General features: G+C 43.1%; 2 protein-coding genes across 4 annotated transcripts in view; one reads left to right on the top strand and one right to left on the bottom strand.

The window, feature by feature from the left end:
* LOC309794915 (uncharacterized protein) overlaps positions 1-24,232 on the top strand; it is a 385,639-nt gene that overhangs the window by 250,521 nt on the left and 110,886 nt on the right. The gene's annotated exons all lie outside the window — the stretch shown is intronic.
* LOC309794918 (uncharacterized protein) lies at positions 239-23,808 on the bottom strand. 3 transcript variants are annotated; one of them, XM_082606862.1, is made up of 4 exons: positions 23,767-23,808; positions 15,282-15,372; positions 10,213-10,339; positions 239-4,511 (listed from the first exon to the last, which is right to left on the bottom strand). In XM_082606862.1, the coding sequence occupies exons 2-4, from the start codon at positions 15,294-15,296 to the stop codon at positions 2,902-2,904; spliced, it is 1,752 nt and encodes a 583-aa protein (XP_082462988.1). In that variant the 5' UTR covers positions 15,297-15,372; positions 23,767-23,808; the 3' UTR covers positions 239-2,901. The 3 variants fall into 3 exon arrangements, with proteins under 3 accessions (XP_082462988.1, XP_082462989.1, XP_082462990.1); XM_082606863.1 differs by lacking the exon at positions 23,767-23,808 and adding an exon at positions 23,630-23,743; XM_082606864.1 differs by lacking the exon at positions 23,767-23,808 and adding an exon at positions 23,551-23,595.

The raw sequence follows: 24,232 nt of genomic DNA, 5'->3' as shown, positions 1-24,232 counted from the left end.
CTTCCCACCAGTCTGGGGTGTACATGCTTGTGGGTAGCACACGGTTAATTTCTCCCACCTGGTGGGGGTTTCAGTATCTGGTCTCTGGACTCGCTGAGCCTCAGGTTCTTTGTGTCTCAGCGCAGAAGGAATTCAGCGAGAGGTAAAGTGACAGGCAAGAAGTAGACTGATTAATATAGGACGCCTGTGAGGGATACAAGTGGGTAGGCGAGGGGGGTCTGCCTCAGTGTTTTATTAAAGAGTCTGACTTCATTGTTTCTTTTCTTTTTTTTTTTTTTTGGCTGCACCATGCGGCTTGTGGGATCTCAGTTCTCCAACCAGGGACTGAACCCAGGCCCACGGCAGTGAGAGCTCGGAGTTCTAACCACTGGACTGCCAGGGAGTTCCCCTGACTCCATTTTTTGATGTTTGACTATTGACACCTCTTAATCCTCAGGAAAACCTCTTCTTATTCAGCCTCTCTGGACAAACTGATAAAAAAGCCTAAGGGCTCCTTCCTTTGAGAGAAACTGGACATTCAAACCATAAGCTTATCCTCCACCAAGCCTCGCTCAGTAATTAAATTTTCCTCTAATGTTAAATGCTTTCCCTTCAATTCCCAAGAATGAGTTTAATTTCTCATTAAACATAGATGCAAACACCACCAGTTCACATGCAGTGGCGGAAGTGACCAACTTTTCCGACACATTGTTCCTACCACATAATCAGTCCCTAGTAACCTGTCACTCTCCTCTCATGGCAAGTCCAGCCCCTTAACATCCTTACTGCTCTGTTCATGGTCATCTGGTAGAGCATTCCGTCCTATCACTCCCTAGAAGTGGCCTATCCATGGACCCTGAACATAACAAGCATGAGGAGTCAAGGCAGTTTTATATTATTCTCTGCCCCTCCCTGTTGCTAATTCACAACTATTCAATTTGGTAATTCAGGGCCCTTGTTTTTCCGGGGAACATGGATGTGAATGAACCACACCTAACGAAGTTGGCCCCCTTATGTTACTGATTCCTTCCCAGAGACAATCATCAAAGGCCTGTTATGAAGGCATAAGATCAACAGACTTCAAATTTCAGGTTGAAAGGCATAAATAGTAATGTGGCTTTTTCAATAAAATTCAATTAACAGAATATTTACAGTGAAGATAATTGGCCACTTACACACGTTATTCTTCCTGTCACATACATACCATTTTGTAATTCTTAACATACTGTGACTTGTAATGATTCTAAGGTACATACAATCTCACATTAATCCTGGAGATACACTTATTCCTAGTATAGATTCTCTGATATGTAGGCTGATTTAAGAATGGCACACAAAATTTACCTAACTCATTACATTTGTAAGGATTATCCCTCATATGAGTTCTGTGGTGAAACCTCAGGACGCATCGCTTCGTCAAATTCTTTCCATGTTCAGTAAATCTCTATAGTTTCCGACCTGTATGAATTTTATCATTACACTAAAGGTGTAGATACCTGATGAAAACTTTTACAACATTTATTACATTTGCAACGTTGCTCTCCAAACTAAATCCTCTATGTTTCAGAAACTTCATCTTTAGGTACAAGCCTTAGCACACATATTAATTAGTTCGTGTGGTTCCTCTCAAAGATATATATTGAGAAGTCTGGTGAATTGTGCAGCCAGGATAAAGCCTCTGCTCATACATTTGTAGTGTTTCTCTTCAATGGACTCTGCACTGTTGCCAAATACTTGAACTCAAGGTAAAGATTTTGCCACACTAGTTGCATTAGTAAGGGATAGTTCCAGTACCTTCCTATCTTGTGATTTTTGCGTAAAATCCTTACCACACACATAATTATTTGACTGGTTTCTCTCCAGGATAAATATTCCAATATCTAGTGACAAGTGAGCACTAACTTGAAATTTTGCCACAATCGGTACATCTGTAATGTTCCGTCCAGTATGGATTATCTGATGATTGGCAGGACGTGAGCCCTGAGTGAAGGTTTTGCCCATTCATGGCATTTGTGAGGTAATCTCCAGAATTAATTCTTTGGTGAATGACTTCCTTGTCTAAGAACTGGTCATACTAAACACACCTACCCGATTTCTCTCCAGAATGATATTTTCAGTGAAGCCTAAGACGTGGACAGCTGCTAAAACCCTTGCTTAAAGTTCGTCGTCAATGTGGATTACCTGACAGTAAGATAAGCTTCTAAGTACACTGACGGATTTTTCACATTCATCATATTTGTCAGGCAGCTTTCCAATATGAAACTTCGGTGCACCTTAAGGTATGAATTTTGACTGAAGACTCTGAGAAATTCAAGACATTTTTAGAGTTTCTGTCCAGTATAGATTATGTGATGGTGAGGCTTTGCCACACTCATGACATGTGCATAGTTTCTCTCCACTATGAATCTCCCATGAATTTAAAGTGTCAATTTTGTTTTGTTTTGTGTTTTTTAAGGATTTTTAAATTATTTATTTATTTATTTATTTATGGCTGCATTGGGTCTTCACTGCCACACACAGGCTTTTCTCTAGTTGCAGCGAGCGGGGGCTACTGTTCGTTGTGGTGCGCAGGCTTCTCACTGCGGTGGCTTCTCTTGTTGCAGAGCATGGGCTCTAGGCACACAGGCTTCAGTAGTTGTGGCAGGTGGGCTCAGTAGTTGTGGCTCACGGGCTCTAGAGCGCAGGCTAAGTAGTCTTGGCGCATGGGCTTAGTTGCTCTGCAGCATATAGGATCTTCCCAGACCAGGGATCAAACCCGTGTCTCCTGCATTGGCAGGCAGATTCTTAACCACTGTGCCACCAGAGAAGCCCAAAGTGTCAATTTTGAGTGAAGACCTTCCCACATATATCACGTTAATATGATTCCCCATTTGTATTTATTACCTGATATGTAGTGAGAGTTGAGATCTAAGTAAAGGTTTTTCAACAGTCTTTACTTTTGTAAGGTTTCGCTTTTCTATGGACACTCTGATGCTTTGAAAGGTATGCTTTTCGACTAAAGCAGCTGCCACACTCACTACATTTGTAAGGTTTCTCTCCAGTATGAATTCTCTGATGAATTACGAGATTTGAATTCCGATTGAAGACCTTGCCACACTCACTACATTTGTAAGGTTTCTCTCCAGTATGAACTCTCCGGTGAATTGCAAGGTATGAATTATAACTAAAGACTCTGCCACATATATCACATTTACATAATTTCTGTCCTGTATGGATTATCTGATGTCTCCTGAGGTTTGAGCTGTGATTAAAGATTTTGCCACAGTCTTTACATTCGTAAGGTTTCTCCCCAGTATGAATTCTCCGATGAACTGAAAGGTATGAATTTTGACCGAAGACTTTGCCACATACATCACATTTATATGGCTTATCTCCTGAATGGATGATTTGATGTTGTATGAGGTGTGAGCCAAAATAAAAGGTTTTGCCACACTCATTACATTTGTAGTGTTTTTCTCCAGTATGAATTATCTGATGACTGACAAGGGTTGATCTAATACTAAATACCTTACCACACTCATTACATTTGTAAGGTTTCTCTCCAGTATGAATTCTCTGATGACTTGCAAGGTTTCCTTTTTGACTAAAAGCCTTGCCACACTCATTACATTTGTAAGGTTTCTCTCCAGTATGAATTCTGCGATGTTTTGCAAGGTATGAATTCTGACTAAAGACCTTGCCACATTCATTACATTTGTATGGTTTCTCTCCAGTATGAATTCTCTGATGAACTGCAAGGTATGAACTTTGACTAAACACTTTTTCACATACATCACATTTATATAAGTTCTCTTTTGTATGGATTACCTGATGTCCAGTGAGGTGCAAGCCATGATTAAGGGTTTTGCCACACTCATTATATTTGTAAGATTTCTCTTCAGTATGAATTGTTCGATGAATTGCAAGGTCTGAATTTCGACTAAAGACTTTGCAACATACATCACAATTAAATATTTTCTCTTTTGTATGGATCAACTGATGCTGAGTGAGATTTAAGCCCCGATGAAAGGTTTTGCCACACTGATTACATTTGTAAGGGCTTTCCATGCATGCACTCTGGTCTTGTGTCAGTACTGAAGGATGCATAAAATCATTCTCATGTGAATTAGAAATGGTGGTTTGGACAGTAGGAGAAGTTCCTTGAAGTGGTGAAAATGAGGCACTAATGCTGATACTCTTGTCAGCTTGATTAAATTCGTCAATTTTCTCTTCGCTTTTGAAAATACGCAGTTCATCCTGAAAGCTTAATGCCAGCCTGTTTTCAATAGGCTTGATTCCTGCAACACTTCTACCATGTCGATCTCTCTTATCAGTCAGCTTTTTGTTATGGTTTAGAGGCATTCCTTTATAATCTCTTTCCTCATCTCTTGGCTGAGACTCAAAGTCATGTATATTTTCCTGGATTTCCCTGAGGTAAAAATGCTTGATTTTATTCCTTTCATGTCTTCCCAATATCAGTGTTTGGAATACTTCTGCTCTATCAGTGTTTGCATTTAGTTGTAATTTCTTGATCACATGTACGTGAGAGATATCTACAAGATATAAAGAACCATAAGTATCCTATTCACCCCAATTCATAAGTAAATAGTTCATGTTAATACATGATATTACACCAAAATTAGTACTTACATAGAGTTACGAAAATTCCCAACCATGATATTAAGACCTTTACAAACACAAAAGGAATGATTCTTTACTAAAGATAAAGTGATCCGAGTAATTCCACTTAAATTTAGGGTACCCAATTTTCAAACAACCTATGATAAAAATACTCACATTGGAAAAGCTTCTGTTAGCTATCAAAGAAAGTGTATTTGTCAACCATGACACCAAAGCACATACCAATTAGCAGTAAATATACTGGTGCCTCGTAACTGAGGAGAAAAGAATATTATACTATACATATATTGTGCATACTTGTTAAATAGAAATGAATGCTAACAAAACAGACAGTAAATAATTGTAACAGTAAATAATCCAAAACTAACTTATTCAATGAATAATCTCACGGAGTGGCGGTTTCCAATTGGGAAACAAATATAGCATAGAGAAAATGGTGAATATGATAAAACAGTATTTTAAAAAACAAAATGTTCTTCTAAAAACGTGCTGTAAATCTATGTACCCAGGAAGAAGCATAAAACATTCTGAAAGACCACCTTCTGTATATCACAATTAAATATCAATAAATGAAATATTCTCCAGTTATATTAATAGCCATTAAATAGAACAACTCCCTACCTGTTCAGTGCCCTAAAATATCCAGTTCATTGGCTCCAAAATATATGTAATGAAGAGAGAGCAATTTGCGAATTTATTTAACTAGGTTCATATAACAAATTGCAAAAGAAAGGCATACAATATATAAGGCAAAAAAAGGGACATCATAATAAACATGCCAGAATATTAATATATCTTTTTTATACAAAAGCCACTTTTGATTCATTAATATAAAAAATGCACTATTTCTGGGAATTCCCTGGCAGTCCGGCGGTTAGAATTCAGCACTTTCACTGCCACGGGCCCGGGTTCCATTCCTGGTTGAGAAAGTAAGATCCCGCAAGCAGAGTGGTGTGGCCAAAAAAACAAACAAACAAAAAACCCCCCCAAAAAACCCCACTATTTCAAGCCATCTAACATTACTAGTTTCTTTTGAAAGGCTTGAGGAAAATTATCAGAATTTTTTAAGTAAGGAAATTGGAATCACAGGTTTATGTACATGACCCCAATTGATGCAGAAAGTAGTGAGAACCATGATGTGAACCTTGACCAACAGACTGAGACAACATATTCTTAAACATGACCGCCCACCCAAGCAGTACAGATTACAAAATACTACAACAAATATCAGGAGTTGAGAAAGAAAACTTCAAGGGAGATGCAAGGAGTGAGCTGGATAACTACTAAGGTTATTCAGCCACCCCTCCTGGAAATGGTTTCTGAGTCATCACAGCTACACAGAAAATGATTTAGGTTGTGTCATGAGACAGTTATTCGAGGCATTATTTTTACAGTGTGAGTGATGTGGAATGTGGAGGAATGGGTGAAGGAGTGCTGTAGAAATTGGGAAGTTCAGGAGAATAACTTAAATGTGCTGGGAAATAACAATCTCTCCATCCACATCAAGGTGCCATGGAAGGAAAGGTCAGGACTGAGAAAGGGCCTGAGTGGAGCACAGAATTTTTTAACTATGGGAATTATACTATAAGTATGGGAAAAACTGAAAGAGATTTAAACACTGTAGAAAGAAATTAACTTTAAATCTATTACACTATTTGCTATGCAAGGTATCAAATTCCAACAGCTGTATTTCCATGCACATATTCAATAAAAACATATATAATAGTCAAGGAGATGGTGCAATAATGTTCTTAGCAGAAAGCAGAAGAAAAAACCAGGAGAAGACCACCAGAAGGAGACGGATCAGTCTATTCTGTACACACACATGCAGAACAAAGTAATCAGATCAACACTACTGTAAAGTAGGGAGATCATGATTTCAGAATGAAGAGCTCCTGGCTGGGTGAGCAGGGTTTGTATGGGGAAACAAAGATAGCAGAAAGTGTTTGAGAAAGCCTGAGCAATTTCAGGAGAGGATCACAATAGTTAAGTAAGCAAAGAAAGAAAAAAGTGTTACTAACTAAAATATAGATTACATAATATAATTTCATATATAAAATGTTTAGGTTAACACTCCTTGTTATTAAACATGACAGTGTTCTTTTAGCTGGCCTCTCTAAATACTGAAAATCATATCATTAAATTTCTTAACACAAACTCTGCAAAGAAAAACAAAACCATGAGGAGTGATGTCAACAGAACAGTAAACCACAGGCACTCATTAGAGCCATGAGGAAGCCAAGTTAAAAACAATAAACAAAAAAGAATTTGGGAAAACTCTACAAACCAGTAAAAAAAGCGGCAGCACCAGGCAATTGCCTATCCTGAAAACACTAAACCGAAAAATGTAGGACAGTTCATGACAATTTCCTGGCCTGTGACTCCCCACCTCCTTCTTACATTGCATTGAGACTGAACTGGAAGGAGCCTCCCAATTACCAGAGGTGTCCTCGTGGGGAAATGCTAAAAACATGATAAAAACACTCAGTAAACCAGAAATAGAAAAAAGTGACCTCAACATAGTAAAGGACATGTATTAAAAGTCCACAGCTAACATCATACTCAATGGGGAATGACTTAAAGCTTTTCCTCTAAGATCAAGAAAAAGACAAGGACACTTGCACTCAGTATTTCTAAAAAAAAATTACTGGAATTCCTAGCAAGTACACGTAGGTAGCAGAAAAGGACATAAAAACAATTCCAATAGCAAAAAGAAGCAAAACTATCTCTTTTAACAAATGAAATGCTCTAATAAGTAAAAAACCCTGGGGAATTCCCTGGTGGTCCAGTGGTTAGGACTCCATGCTTCCTCTGCTGGGGGTCCGGGTTTGATCCCTGGTGTGGGAACTAAGATCCCACAAGCCGTGCAGCATGGCAAAAAAATAAAAAATAAAAATAAAAATAAATAAATAAAAATTTGATAGAAATAATGAACTCAAAAAGATGACAATATATAAAATTGACAAACAAAAATCAATACTGTTTCTATACAGTGACAATAAAAATTCAAGAAGGAAATTCAGAAAACAATTCCATTTACAATACCATCAAAAAAATAAAGTATTTGGCAAAACTTTACAGAAGGGAAAGATATATGCACTATAAACTAAAAACACAGTGAAAAATATTTGAAAAGACACAAATTAATGCAAAGATATCCCAAGTTCATGGATTAGAAGTAAATATTGTCAGTATGTAAATACTACCCTAAGTGATCAACAGATTCAACACAATCCCTAACAAAATCCCAATAGTGTGTCTCAAAGAAACAGATAAATCCATCCTAAGATTCAAATGCAATCTCAAAAGACACTCAATAGCAAAACCAAGGTTGAAAATAATGAAGTCGGAGGTTTCACAATCATTTCAAAATTCTTAGAAACCTAAATTAACCAAAGCAGTATGGTATTAGCATAAAGACAGAGAGAGACCAGTGGCATACAAGAGAGACATGAGACATAAACTCTTGTGTCAGTGGTCAAGTGATGTTCCACAGGAGTATCAGGACCACTCTGTGGGGGAAGGGCGGTCTACTAAACAGAACAAATTATGGTTCGGATGGAAGGTATCACTCCACTTCATACGTTCTCTAATTTAGATGTTTCAAAATTAGCTGTTGATGTAGAAAGAACAATAGCACACAGGTGACCCCCAAATGGTGCCCATGACAGTTTACACAACAGCCTCACAAATATGAGGATGTGAACTTGGGCAATGTTATCCTGAGGAGAAATTCCTATTCACCGTTTACTGAGGGTGAAAGGGGATGGTCATAGTACATATGAACACCACTATCACAGTGCCCTTGAGACAGGCTTTTGTGACATTGCTCAAAACCAGACAAAAACCTGGAAAGATTTATCAGCCAGGCTCTGGCGATGCTTTCTATTTCGTATCATAGAATGTGCACACCACTTCACTGTGGCTTTAAGTGGTGATTTTCTATATCGCAGGGAAATAGGACAATATATGAGGGATAGTATTCTCATTCAAAATTATCTGTCACCCAGTAAACCCACCCTATAGAGAGTCCGCCAGAAGGTGTTGATTAACGAAGGGTGGATTATCACACCAAAGATTCTGGATAAAATTTCAGAGCCTAGTTCTATGTATTTCATAAACAAGTTTCAGAGGCAAAATCACACAAACTTAGGAGAGTATGAAATCAGGAAGAGAATACATTCCCAGACTAGGTAGAGCAGTACAGGAGTGAAAAAAATATGAGATATGTGTGTCAGATATCATAGAACCTTCAGATGGCACAATGTGCTCTAGCCACAGATGCCAAACTAAGAGCCTGAAAGATACATATATGCTCCTCAGTAGGATTGGGGATCAGAGATGATCTCTCTGTCCACTGTCCTTAGTTTTCCTAAGTAATAATTACAGAAGATAGAATGCACCTCCCTGTTAAACACAAGCCTGAAGAATGTGGCCAAAGCAGAGCAGAAGAAATGCAGGAGCGATCTAAACAGGCAGACAGGGCTTGAGACAGCTCCATGCAGGTTCTGAGATGCCACATGGAATCAAAGAGCAGCCAGTGTCTCCATCTTCTGAGGAGGTCTTCTAAAAACATCAAATGGGGATGGAACCGGGAAAGGTTCAGGGATTGGAGTCTGGAGGCATCAGCTCTTATCTATGTGGACTCAGAACTGAGCATCCAATGGAATGAAGTCGAGAAGGAGAGATGAGGGGGCAAGAGGTCCCTCTGAAAAAGTCCACCTCATGCTCTGCTAATTCAAGCAACAGGCGCTCACAGAAACCAGATGGCAGAGTGTTGCAGATCATGAATAAAGACCTTGCCTTTGTCTCTGGTGGAGCTGCAGCACCACTGGAGGGTGAAAGAATACATCTTACATGTGGAAGGACAAGAGGGATAAGTTACAGAGAAGAAAAATTTCCTCTGAGAGTTCAAATAATAAGTAAATTTTTGTATTCCCATAGAACTCTCTGATGAGGGGAAAGTCTCCAAACACTATTAATAATGAGGTTTCCCCTCAGCACTTCTGAGATCTGACCTGTGTTCACACTTTGATACAACCCCAGAGGTATTCAGATCAGTCTTCACAGCCCAGGGCTCTTTCTCTTGTTACAAAGTGGGTAAAATATTCAGATAAGAAACAGAAATTCCTCCACATAAGAGGAAGGAAACGTGATTTGCTGTGGCTTTTCCAGAATCCTGGTCTCTTGCTCAACTGAGAACTGAGGTGACTACAGATGGAAACAGAAAAATATTTCAAAAAACTGACCTGCTCTTTACCTCCTGAATACACAGGGAACAGTATAATGTGCAGAAACGTAGCTCTTTTCCTAAAACTCCTAAATCAAAAGCACAAGGGTAGGAAACAGGAAAATGGGCATATTAAAAGTTTCCCATTGAGCTTTATATATATGTAAGCTCTGGAACAACTCCTGATGTATCCTGAAGTGGGCAGGTCATCAGAGGAAAAGGTAGATTTAAACTCCTGATGCTGCATCCTGAAGCTTTCCATTTCTGAATCAACAAGGATTTCAGATCAGTCAAGCAAAACAGGGGCTCCCAGGAGGCACAGAATGGAAAATGCAAAGATACATAGGGGCAGAACCCAATTTCTGGAGGGAAGTTATCCTCACCCAGGGAGACCAGGTTCCTGTAGGTCTCCAACATCACGTCCCTGTACAAGGCCCTCTGAGCAGGGTCCAGGAATTCCCACTCCTCCTGAGAGAACGTGATGGCCACATCCTTGAATGTCAACTGTGCCTGAAAGGAAAACACATTTCACCAAGGGGCCATGAGAAGAATTCTTATTTTCACACAAAATGAGAAGAGGTGAAAAGATCAAGTTGAAGTATGTATTCTGACAGATCCATATAAAGATATCTGGGGAAATTATGGGTCTCTAATTTTAATTTCTTATGCTTTTTCATAGAGATTATGATAACCTGTAATCAATGTGTATTTTTCATTTTTGTGGACAATACATGAAATACATATAAATAAAATTCAACAATGAGTTCTCTATCCAGAAGTGTTAGATTATGTCTTACACACTGAGTGCTATTCAAAATCCAGATGAACTACACTATGAGTGGTGGCTTTAGAGATGACTAAGTCCACAGTGCTTTAAAAAAGAATATCAAAATCTTAAATTACAATGACGATAATAACAGCAATGACTAAAGGTGTCTGAATACTTCACAGATGCTAAGCATTACTCTAAATGCTTTATAGATATGAACTTTTTTATCAACATTGTAGCTCAGTAAAGAAAGATCTGTTCCCATCCTGCAGAGGAGAAAACTGTCAGAGACATTTGGAGAAACTCAACTTAGTTCAAGCTAAGAAATGATACAGCAAGCACCTGAATTAAGGTGGATGCGGTCTTGAACTGAAGATAAAGAAGCAAAACCTGAAGTAACAGAAGAGCTTTGGAAGGACATTGCCAGAGGATTCTCCCAGAAAACTTGAAAGAAGTTGAACAACGTGAAAGGCAGTAAAAGGTCATTATAGATGTAGGCACGCGTGCACGCGCACACACACACACGCACACACTACGTTAGTAATCTTACTAGTATCTGAACCATTAACAGGATAGTGTAGGAAAAATTCAAGGCCGTGTAATATATTTATGATATAATTTCAACTGCAATAAAATACAGTACATAGTTATAAAATTATGATGTCTTTTATCAAAACCATGGACTTGCACATCCATGAACTCATGGACACACATGTAAATGCACAAATAACTGAAACGAGAGAAGTTGTCTCTGGATATATTATTGCATGATTTTTTTCATCATCATTTTTATTTATGCGAATTTCAGCATCTTTGGAACAATGAAAAAGTATCAACTGTACTAAATGGTACTAACATGAAAAAAATAGGATCCTTTAACTCCAATCTCTATTGAATACCCATATATAAATACAATTTAAACCACAATATTGACATAGATAGGTATTAACAAATGCAAAGCAGAGTTTATTTCTGTATTCCACACATAAAACACTGACTCAAAATTAGAAAAGTTATTACTATTATACATTAATTTAAGAGATTAAGAAAAAAATTATCACAATAGTAAAGTTAAAATCTACTTGGAGAATTAAATATCATGACTAAAAAGAATATGGAAAAAAGTATATTGTGGGCTTCCCTGGTGGTGCAGTGGTTGAGAATCCGCCTGCTGATGCAGGGGACACGGGTTCGTGCCCCGGTCTGGGAGGATCCCACATGCCACGGAGCGGCTGGGCCCGTGAGCCATGGCCGCTGAGCCTGCGCATCCGGAGCCTGTGCTCCACAACGGGAGAGGCCGCAACAGTGAGAGGCCCGTGTACCGCAAAAAAAAAAAAAAAAAAAAAAAAGTATATTGTAATTAAGGAAGAATATTTCACCAAACATCATGATTAGAAGGAAAGTTGACACATTCCCTCTGAAGTTACAGTGGAGTGAAGGGGGCTGGCCAGGGCGCCTGCCTTTCACCACTGTACAGTGTGCCTGAGCAGGGGCCATTAGAGGCAGTAACAGGAGGAAAACAGAGGGCAAGAGGCACAAAGAGTGTGTCAGAGAGTTGGAACTGTGAACATTTACAAATCTAAGGACATAGAAATCTAAGAACAGAAAAAGGATGTGAAAAGATAGTCCATCCTAAAGAGAACAGGAGTGACTATATTACATCAGAAAAAATAAAGACAAAAACTGACACAAGAGACAAAGGATATTATATAATGATAAAACAGTCAATTCGCCAGGAAGATATAACAATTATAAATATATATACATCTAACATTAGAGTTTGCCCAAATATGAAGGAAACAACAGAAATAGACAACAGCGAAATGTCAGTATGAGACTTCAATACTCTAGTTTTATCTACACATGGAAACAACTTAAAAGGAAACAGAGAACTTGAACTACACTAAATAACAATTGTACCTAAAAGACATGTACAGAACACTCCACCCAACACCAAAAAACATCCTTCTCAAGCAAACAGGAAACATTCTCCATGACAGACCACAAAACACATCTTAGGCCACAAAACAAATCTTAACAAATTTAAGGAGACTGAGATCTAAAAAGTATCTTCTCTAACCACAATGAAATGAAACTTGAAATAACCAACAGAGGGGAAACAGGAAAACCCCCAAAATGTACAAATTAAACAGCTGATTCTTAAAGAAGCAATGGCCCGGGCTTCCCTGGTGGCTCAGTGGTTAAGAATCTGCCTGCCAATACAGGGGACACAGGCTCGAGCCCTGGTCCGCGAAGATCCCACAAGCCGCGGAGCAAATAAGCCTGTGCACCACAATTACAGAGGCCTAGTGCCACAACTACTGAAGCCCGTGTGCCTACAGCCTGTGCTCCACAACAAGAGAAGTCACCGCAATGAGAAGCCCGCGCACCGCAACAAAGAGTAACCCCTGCTCACCGCAGCTAGAGAAAGCCCACACGCAGCAATGAAGACCCAATACAGCCAAAAGTAAAATAAATAAATTTATTTTTTAGAAAAAGCAGCAATGGGTCAAAGAAGAAATCACAAGGAAATTGTAAAAATATCTGAATGAAAATAAAAACACAACATACCAAAATTTATAACAGGCAGTCAAAACCATAGTAAAAGGGAAGTCTCCAATGCTAAATGCTTACAACAAAAAAGGGGAAAGATGCAAACCCTCTACTGCTGTTCAAGAATGTACTGAGAGTCCTAGCCAGAGCCATTAGACAAGAAAAAGAAATCAAAGTTATACAAATTGAAAAAGAAGTAAAATTACCTTTTTCTCTAGGTGACAAGGTTTTACACGTGCAAACCAAAAAGGCTCCATGATAAAACCACCACTTCAAAAAACTTCAAGGACTTCCCGGTTGGTCCAGTGGTAAAGAATCCACCTTCCAAGGCAGGGGACTTGGGTTCAATCCCTGGTCAGGGAACTAAGATCCCATATACCACAGGGCAACTAAGCCTGCGCGCCTCAACGAGAGAGCCCACGTGCCGCAAACTACAGAGCCCACGCACTCTGGAACCCGTGTGCCACAACTAGGGAGAGAGAAAAAAAACCCGCACGCCACAACTAGAGAGAGAAGCCCATTCGCCACAACGAAGAGCATGCGCCTCAACGAAAGACACTGCATGCCATAACAAAAGATGCCGCACGCCTCAATGAAGATCCCGAGTGCCACAACACCTGACGCATCCAAAACAAAAACAAAAACAAAAACAAAACAAAACAAAGAAAGGAAAAAACAACTTTGGAAAAATTGCAGCAGGGAATTCCCCAGCAGTCCAGTGGTTAAGACTCTGTGCTTTCACTACCATGGCCCTGGGTTGAAAACCTGGTGGGGGAACTAAGATCTCACAAACCACAAGGCAGGCCAGAAAGGAAAAAAAAAAAATCAGCACACAAAAATCCGTTGCCTTGGTATACACAATGAACAAATTCAAAAGAAAGTTAGAAAACAATACTATTTACTATAGCATCAAGAGACAGACTAGGAAAAAATTACCCAAGGAGGTGAAAGACTTGCACACTGAAAACTACCAAATGTTGCTAAAAGAAATCCAAGGATATACAAATAAATAAAAAGACACCCTGTACTCATGAATTGGAAGAATTAATATTCTTAAAACGACTTTATTACTGAAAGTGTCCTACAGATTCAAGGGAATCCCTGTCAAAATTTCAAAGGCAATTTTCCCAGTTAAAAAAAAAAATCACACTAAAATTCATAGGGAATCTCAAGGGACCCCCAACAGCCAAAATACTCTTGAAAAAGAAGATGGACATCATTTTCAGATTTCAAAACATATTACCAAGTAATCAAGATGATGTGGTACTGGTACAAGCACAGATACATAACCCAGTGGATACCAGAAATAATCCAGTGAATATGTATAAAATGTACAGACAAGGGTGCAAAGACTACACAAAGGAGAAAGGACAGTCTCAATTACAAATGATGCTAAGCAACTATATACAAACCAGCAAAAGAATGAAGATGGAACCTTACTTGCATCAAAGGTAAAAACTTCTGTAGCACAGGATACAATCCACAGAGTGAAAAGACAACCTCTGAGGAATGCAGGTGATGAAAGTGATTTAAAGAATTTCCCACTGTCAAAGATTTAGGTTGATTTCATAGTTCAAACTCAAGAATGGAATAAAACATTCCCTGGTGATCCAATGGTTAGCGCTTGGCGTGTTCACTGCAGTGGGCCTGGGTTCAATCCCTGGTCGGGGAACTAAGTTCCCACAAGTTTTTGTGGGGCATGGCAAAAAAAAAAAAAAAGTTAAAAAGACAGAACAAATTACCTCTCACTGGTCTGTTTTCCAGATTTTACCAGATACTGTGCACATTAACGTCCAGCTTCTTTATCCTGCTAGACAGAGAGCAGACAGTGCATCCTGATGGGGCCCTAAGCAATCCCTGCTGCCCAGTAGCACTGACACCATGTCTCCAATCCATGGGTGTGAAGCCCTGCCCAGGACTACACCCAGCGGAGCCTCTTCACAAGTTCCAGGTCACCGGGTCATGGGGAAATGGGATCTAAGTAGAGATGTCAGGCCCTGAGGGAAGGACCCAGGTGAGTGTGAATGTACAGGTGTCAGGCAGGCTACTTCAGAGTCAGAGATTAGCGAGTCCAAAGAAGGGCATTTCAGGAAGGACAGACAGAAGAATCAGCTGAGAAAATGACTTTACCTGAGAAAGAGTCATTCCTGACTCCAGTTCTTTCCTCTCCCTCCTCTTCAGGGCTTCTTTCTCAGACAAGAGTCTTTAGAGGTCAATGGACCTGAAAGTGGAAAACAGGCTGTTTAATGCTTAGAATCGACACACCCCCTTCCTGAGTCACCACCACACACACAGGGAAGCCCTCAGCATGTGGAACAGACAGTCCTCTGCTGCCCACTGTCCCTGGAGGGATCAGGACAGTAAACTTCTACACAGACTCTAACAGGTGAGTTTCCCACCCTTTCTTCAGATCTCGCTCCCCTCCTGGTGAGGCATCATGTACACAGCAGCAGTGGGCACCTCAGCTGGACCCGACGATCCCCTGCAGGTCACAGACCAGCCCTGATCCATCCCCACGCAGAGCAGAACCCTCACCCTCAGCCCAGATCTCAGCCCTCAGGAACGGGGGTACCCAGAGTCACGATGCTCAGTGATGGATCCAGATTGGAATATTCTCGGGAACCTTAACTGTTGTTGAGGTTGGACCCCCACACTGACAGTATGAAGAGGAATCCCTGGTCAGAGGGTACAAGACATGTCTATACAAAATTCTTCATCCATCTAAGGAAACGCCTGGGTTGAGCAGCACTCAGGAGGCAAGCCCAGCACGGCCCCCACTTGCTTTTCATTTTCCAGGTTTACTGAGGCCTAACAGAACAATGGTGTACATATGAGGCATCCAATGTGCTTATTAGACAGATGTATACACTGTGTAATAGTCACAATAGAGTGCTTTACATGTCCATCAACTCACAACGACCATTTTATTTCTGTGTGCTAAGAACAGTCAAGTGTTACTCTCTCAGCAAATACCAGGTATATAGAAACACAGTATGATTAACGATAGCACGATGAACATTAGATGAACATGTTGCAAATATCTACCTGAATATAATGATTTCATTTCCTTTGGCTATCTAGACAGAGGAACCTCTAAATTGTTTTCCGTAATAGCCATACCATTTACATTCCCACCAATGAAGCACAAGTGTTCCCTATTCTGTGTGTGTGTGTGTGTGTTTTGAGACAGGTAGGGAGAGGACCGTAGAGGAACCAGCACTGGCCTGGCAGCAAGAAAGTAGCGGCTACATCTTCCCAAGGATGTGCCTCTGTACTACTGATCACTGTGGTATTGCTGGCCCTCTGATTCTCGGAACAATCTCTCCCTACACTAAAGAACTTAGTGGCCCCTCTCAGGTTCTGTCCACAGAAACATACCCAGCAAAATCTCCCTAATGAAAACCTTCTGCCATTTGAAGCTTAGTACTCATAATTTCCCTTCTGGACTCAAATGAACTTACAAACTTTCATGGGGTTCAACATAGTCTCGATAAAACCCATAATGATCAACTCATTGTGCTAGAAAATACCAGAAATCATGCCAAACTCTAATAAATCATGCCAGAGGGAAAAATAGATATAAGACACCCAAGGAACCAGTAGGTGCAAAATACCATATTTTCATTCACAGTAACCACAGCCTAAACTGTGTCATCTTCAAAAACTACATATAAAAAAGAAAGATGTTGGGCTTCCCTGGTGGCGCAGTGGTTAAGAATCTGCCTGCGGATGCAGGTTCGAGCCCTGGTCCGGGAAGATCCCATATGCCGCGGAGCAGCTGGGCCCGTGAGCCATGGCCACTGAGCCTGCGCATCCGGAGCCTGTGCTCCGCAACGGGAGAGGCCACAACAGTGAGAGGCGCGCGTACCGAACGTTTCCAACGACGCACATCCCCCAGTGAGACCCAAACATCCCCCAAGGCAACACTCCAATTCCCCTTTCGTTATGTTTCACAGTGCAACTGAAAATTTCTTTGTCTGCAACACAAAATACTAAAAAGTACCAAAGGTAAACAATAAAATGACCTCCATATTAGTCTAAAAACTGCACAATGATTCCTCTCTTTCTCTTTTTTTTTTTCTCGAGCAGGAAGGATTTATTACTTGCAGCAAGTAAGGAGAACACCAGAGATCTTTCCCAAAGCAGTATCCCTGCACAATGATTCTTGACCTCCCAGAATACCCAACACAAGTCACTTGCGGAGTGGATGCTGTAGGGCACCCTCTAGCTCCACTGCCTGAGGACAAGGCACCCATCCTCCTGCACCCAAGAATCCCTGTGGGCTCAGCTCAGGCCATACTTCTAACATCGGAGGAAAATGATTTTCTGTGCCTAAAACCACTGCCTTCATTCCTCCTCATGTATGGCCATGAAATACCAGATTAAACCAATGAATGGAAACCTCAGTCTCAGCAGCTAGGTCCCAGGGAACCTGAGCTAAGACACTATGGCACCGCTAACCATGCAATGCACCCCACAACTATCCATAAACCCAATTCCAGGTGCTCCAGCCAGAACTGAGACATTACTTGCCAGGAGTTCCACACACCCCTTGAGCCCAAAAGGGACAAATGCACACACCATTCACCGGGCTCATCTTGAAGCCCACACTGGCTGCCATATCCCTCCTGCAGGCTCTCCTCCAATTTTCCCATTGTTCTGCCTCTCCTCCTTGCAAACAGGGCTAAAGGACAAAAGTACATCTCAGGAAAGCCATCGCAACAGGAATACACACAAGCTGCCACCGAAAGGACACTGGGCATTCAATATGCAGGTCAACAAAGTTGTCCCTCCTGGGAAAACTTACGAGAAAGTAAGAATGTTACGGAGTCCAGTTACAAAGGACATTTGAATCCAGTGAGGGACGCTCAAAGACAGGCGGTCCCCAGATTTCTTGTCCCCAAGACAGATGGTCCCCAAGTTTCTTCTCTCCTGTTCTCCCAGCTCACAGGTAATTAAAAGATACCCTAGGGCTTCCCTGGTGGCGCAGTGGTTGAGGGTCCGCCTGCCGATGCAGGGGACACGGGTTCGTGCCCCGGTCTGGGAAGATCCCACATGCCGCGGAGCGGCTGGGCCCGTGAGCCATGGCCGCTGAGCCTGCGCATCCGGAGCCCGTGCTCTGCAACGGGAGAGGCCACGGCAGTGAGAGGCCCACGTACCACACACACACAAAAAAAGATACCCTAACTCTTTGAGGGAAGTCTCCTTCATTCCTCCTTAGGTTCTGGACTTTGGCCCACAGTTACCACAGTGAAATCACTACCCCTGACTCGGAACAGATGAACTGCTGGAAGGCAAAGCTCCTGTCCAAGGAGGCAACCGGTCCCTGGATGTGCACAGCCTGGAACACCTGGGGGCTATAGTGGAGTAGTGACACAGCACACTAAACATGGGGACACCTCAACATACTACATGAGGACATCAGTTCTGTAGGACTTTTTAGCACTCCCTGCATCTTTTTGCTCTTATTTTGAGTAATTAAGCAGCCATATGGAGTAATAATCAAGAGTTGAAATGTCCAGAACAAATGTAGGAACCACCCTCATCAGCTACCTTGTTCCCCTGGTCTCCTGAGGATTATTCAGCCCAACCCACAGTCCCAGCCACTAAACACATCCCCAGAGGGAGACGCTGCAGCCATCCAGGGAAGAAGAGGAACACTGTGCATCCTTCAGTGAACGGAAAAGGAGGAAGACTCCAAATAATCCATGGAGAGGGGCATTTCTGTTGAAGGTGATTGATACAGAGGCAATAAAATGTGACACAGATAGTCAGGAGGAGATAGGGAGCCCTCTCTGAGCCTAGACCTGAAGGGAGACAAAGGGCCTGAGCCATGGTGACTTCAAGGCAAAAGGTAAGAACAGGAACTATGATGTCAGACAGAAATAGTTTTTGTTTGGAAACACAAAAGGTGAATGTGCCCAGGGTAGAGTGAACCATGAGAACAGGGTCAGCTCCCAGGATGAAGCTGGAGATACTGGCAGGGCCCTGAGGATGACACAGGGCTGAGTAGCCACAGGGAGGAGCTGGGATTTGTCCTGAGGGCAAATAAGAGCCAGTGCAGGTCTGAGTGCCAGGACTGGCATAAACTCTCCTCAGATTTATACTTAAAGCAGAGAAATATTTCTGACTATGGTCACTTCTACTCCGAGCCTGTGGGAAGATAGGAACCCATATACAATTCTAAATAAAACTAGACACTCTCTCCAAAAAGAAGACACACACAGACACATACTCAATCTGGCCAATCACTTCAGGGTCAGTGTTACTCTGACTGAGAGTTTCTGGTCTAGTCTCTCATCTCCATGTTACAAGTGGGCGCCCTGAGGCCCAGAAGGGAGACTTTTCTGAGAAAGTCCTGGTTGAGTGAACAGAAGCAGGTGGAACTGAATTCTGAGATGAGATCCTGAGGGGTCGGTGGGCAGAGTCCGTCCTTGTCGCCTGTCCCATTTAAAACACCATCTTTCAGATGCCTGATCAAAGGAAACTTCTCTTTCAAGGTCTGATCACACACCAAACAGCTAATTCTTCTTTTCCAGAAAAATCACAGTAAAATAATTTAAAAATAAACAATTGCAAAAGCATAGTTGCTGGTGCATAAAACATTGCAAGCATTCAGCTTAGAAACAAGATCTGAGCAAACTTCTTCATCATGAATAGAGGAATAAAAGGGGAAAAAATATTAGACTAAATGGTTAAACTAGGTTTTGACTGTTAATATAAAAGATCACTGACATATCTACCAAGTACTCATCAAAAGAGTCTAAAATTATTTACTAGTTACCAAAGAACTTTACCAGTATAGAAAGATAAACCAGGGGAAGAACTCAGGTGTCTATTATATCTGAATCAATAAAAAGAAATAATTTGTGAATTTTTTAAATCTAAAGATCCTGCTGTCAATGTTTTTAAAGAATTGAGGATTGGGGCTTCCCTGGTGGCGCAGTGGTTAAGAATCCGCCTGCCAATGCAGGGGACACGGGTTTGAGCCCTGGTCTGGGAGGATCCCACATGCCGCGGAGCAAGTAAGCCCGTGTGCCACAACTACTGAGCCTGCGCTCTAGAGCCGGTGAGCCACAACTACTGACCCGCGTGCCACAACTAATGAAGCCCGCGTGCCTTGAGCCTGTGCTCCACAACAAGGGAAGCCACCGCAATGAGAAGCCCGCGCACCGCAACGAAGAGTAGCCCCTGCTCGCCGCAACTAGAGAGGGCCCACGCGCAGCAGCGAAGACCCAATGCAGCCATAAATAAATAAATAGATAGATAGATAGATAAATAAATAAAGGATTTATCATATTTAGAAAAGAATCAGGGCAGAGAGCGCGGTAAGAAGCTGATCGCGGCCTTCTAGCCCGGGGCCCTCCAGGCCCTCCAGCCTCTGGTCGGCAGGTGAACTGGGGGGCCTCCGGGAAAGGCTCAGGCTGCGTCTTGCCGAGCCCCAGAGCCCTCGCCGCAGCCGCCCACTGGCAGGGCCAGAGCCTGGAAGAAGCAACGAACTGCTCCCCCACCCCCACCTCCGTGACCTAATGGCAGCGGCCCCTCGGAGCCCAGATCCCGCCCACCACCCCGCCCACCACCAGGTCTCTTGACCCCACGCTGCAGGTTAGGCAATGCCTCCGGCAGGCGACCGAGGACATGGCCCCTTTGGGCATCGGGCGTGGCAGGGCGTGGCAGCGCGAGAAGAATGGCGCCGCTGGAACTCACCAGCTGGAACTCACCATCATTAATCGTTAGGGAAATGCAAATCAAAACTACAATGAGATATCATCTCACACCAGTCAGAATGGCCATCCTCAAAAAATCTAGAAACAATAAATGCTGGAGAGGGTGTGGAGAAAAGGGAACCCTCCTACACTGTTGGTGGGAATGTAAGTTGGTGCAGCCACTATGGAGAACAGTAAAACTACAAATAAAACTACAAATAAAACTACCATATGACCCAGCAATCCCACTACTGGGCATATACCCTGAGAAAACCATAATTCAAATAGACACATGTACCAAAATGTTCATTGCAGCTCTTTTTACAATAGCCCGGAGATGGAAACAACCTAAGTGTCCATCATCGGATGAATGGATAAAGAAGATGTGGCACATATATACAATGGAATATTACTCAGCCATAAAAAGAAATGAAATTGAGCTATTTGTAATGAGGTGGATGGACCTAGAGTCTGTCATACAGAGTGAAGTAAGTCAGAAAGAGAAAGACAAATACCATATGCTAACACATATATATGGAATTTAAGAAAAAAAAATGTCATGAAGAACCTAAGGGTAAAACAGGAATAAAGACACAGACCTACTTGAGAATGGACTTGACAGTTATGCGGAGGGGGCAGGGTAAGCTGTGACAAAGCGAGAGAGAGGCAAGGACATAAATACACTATCAAATGTAAGGTAGATAGCTAGTGGGAAGCAGCCGCATAGCACAGGGAGATCAGCTCGGTGCTTTGTGACCGCCTGGAGGGGTGAGATAGGGAGAGTGGGAGGGTGAGAGGGAGGGAGACGCAGGAGGGAAGGGATATGGGAACAGATGTATATGTGTAACTGATTCACTTTGTTATAAAGCACAAACTAAAAAAAAAAAAAAAAAAAAAGAATCACATGAGTAGAATACATAAGGCTACCAAACTTATTTCACAAGTTAGTAATTATTTGCAGGAAATTAGATATCTAATGCACTAGGATATATGCAAAGTTAAAAGAAAGACATAAATGTAAAGAAACCAGAGAGAAAAAAGTAAGTCCATTACAGAAAAACAAAATTTTTAATGTTTCTTTAAAGAAGCACCATGTAGTGAGAGTCAGTCATTTCCTGCCCCACTGGTCTCTCCCCTGTCCTCTATTCCACGCCGGGAAATGGAAGGGGGTGACCCACAACTCTCTGAGTCAACTCACTGCCCCTTGGCTGAATAGGGATTGCAAAGGGAAGTTTTCTTGTCATACAAACAATTACAAAATGCACAAACCTTCCAGTTTTGCAGTACAAATCCTCAACTGTATAATTTAACCAAGCAAAATTTCAATTTATTAGAGTCTAAAGCCAGAAATCAGTATATCATAACTTAATCGTCCAAATCCAATCAACTCACCCCCAACCTGGACCCAGTTTGCCCTCTACCTGCACAACTATGTGTTTCCATTTTATTGTCTATTTCTTTCCCTTTTTTTTGGTACGCGGGCCTCTCACCGTTGTGGCCTCTCCCGTTGCGGAGCACAGGCTCCGGACGCGCAGGCTCAGCGGCCACGGCTCACGGGCCCAGCGGCTCCGCGGCATGTGGGATCTTCCCGGACCGGGGCACGAACCCGCGTCCCCTGCATCGGCAGGCGGACTCTCAACCACTGCGCCACCAGGGAAGCCCTTCTGTCTCCTTCTTTTTGATCTCATCGACTCCCCTGGTGCTCCTGCTGGCCTATCCACACATTTCTGCCTCTTTCTTCCCCCAACTCTATTCCCTCTCTGCCCGGCCCGTGACACCCCTTCTGTCCCTGTTACTCTCCCTTCCGCCCCACTCTCCGGCACCCCAGGTGGCTGTGCTTCCTTCCTGCTCTCTCTCTTCCTCTGCTCTGCTAGCCACAAGTTGTCCTGTTTCTCTCCCAGGACCAGGGTGCCCTGAAGGCCGTGGTTCCACCTTTTATCCTCTCCCAGACTTTCTGCGCAGGGCCTCACCACTGCTGCCCTCCCTACTACCGCTGATCCAGGGCCTCTCTCTACGTTGCTCTGCAATCCCTGGAGATCCGCCGTTTTCATTGACTTCTCGATTTTATTCACCTGCTATTTTCAAGGCGTACTTAGTCTCCTTCATTTCACTGTCTCTTTATAAGCTCCTCAGCCATCCTCTACGTCTCCATCCGCTCTCCCTCATTCTTTCCACCCTGTCAGCTTTTCTATTTCTCTCGCAGTCGCTCTGTCTCTGCTCCTCCAGTTCCCCCTCGCCCACATATTTACAGAGACCGAGACGGAATAACATACCGCCTACCAGAAGAGACCATTCTCCAGCGGGGTGGTATTTCAGACGGAAGAACACTGGGGGTCACACGGCTGGCCCAGGTCACTCCCCGCCCCCCACGCCGGGTGAGGGGAAGGGCTGACTACGAAGGGGAGGCCGGGGGAGCAGAAGCACCGGCCTGAGGAGATGCGAGGACAGAGGCGCTGGGAGGGAGGGAGGGAGGGAGGGGGTCTCAGGACAGGGGCGGGCTCTGCAGAACCCCAGGACCGGGGGGAGGACGCGGCCTGTCCGGGAGCGGGGCGGCCGGCGCTGCCCTCCAGGGGCCGAGGGCGAGGCTGGGGGGCGCGAATCCACCTCGCGGAAGGGGACTTTACAGGCGGCGGGAAGGGGCGGAGGCAGTAATGGATTTTAAGCAGGAAAATGTCGCGAATGGAGGTGTCTACCTGGACCGAAGGCAGAAAAGCCAAGGGCACCGGAACCGGCCTCTGAGCGAATTCAAACCCAAAGGAAAACATGCCCGACCTGTAACGGCGACGTCTGGATTTACTGGAAGCATAGGGACGGATGCTGGGATTTACGGTCCTTGGTGACCCCCACACTCTGAGGATGGAGACAGGGGGGCCGCGCGGCACATATTCACACCAGAAAAGAAAACTTACTCTCAGCAGGGTGACCTTCTCTCCGCGATGTCCGCTTCCGCTTCCGCTATTAACGGCGCGAGCGCGGAGTTAGAAGCAGGGCCTCTGGGGGCGGGGCTTGGGCGCGCGCTAGCGGCGAGGGGCGGGGCGAGGAGGAGCCCCTGTCAGTGCAGCGAGCGCCGTTAGGCGGGGCAGGAGGCGGCGAGGGGTAGGTTGGTCCCTGCAGCTTGAAGCTGCTTGTTTTAATTTACTGTTTGCTACAGTTTTAAGGCAAAAGCTTACCGTTGCTTGGGCCAGTTATAACGGAAACTAAGATGTTTCCTCCTAACGAGTCGAGAATGGTGTCAGTAAAAAGCTGTTTTTGCCAGCAGTTTGCTGACGTGTTTAAGTGAATTGAAAATGTATATGAGATAAAAGGTTCCAGGTAGGGCTTCCCTGGTGGCTCGGTGGTGAAGAATCCGCCTTACAATGCAGGGGACTTGGGTTC

This window comes from Mesoplodon mirus (genome assembly GCF_964341445.2).
Source record: "Mesoplodon mirus genome assembly, chromosome: 19".
Classification (NCBI taxonomy): Eukaryota; Metazoa; Chordata; class Mammalia; order Artiodactyla; family Ziphiidae; genus Mesoplodon; species Mesoplodon mirus.
Note: the sequence above shows the minus strand (reverse complement) of the source record. Positions and strands in the feature narration are given on the sequence as shown.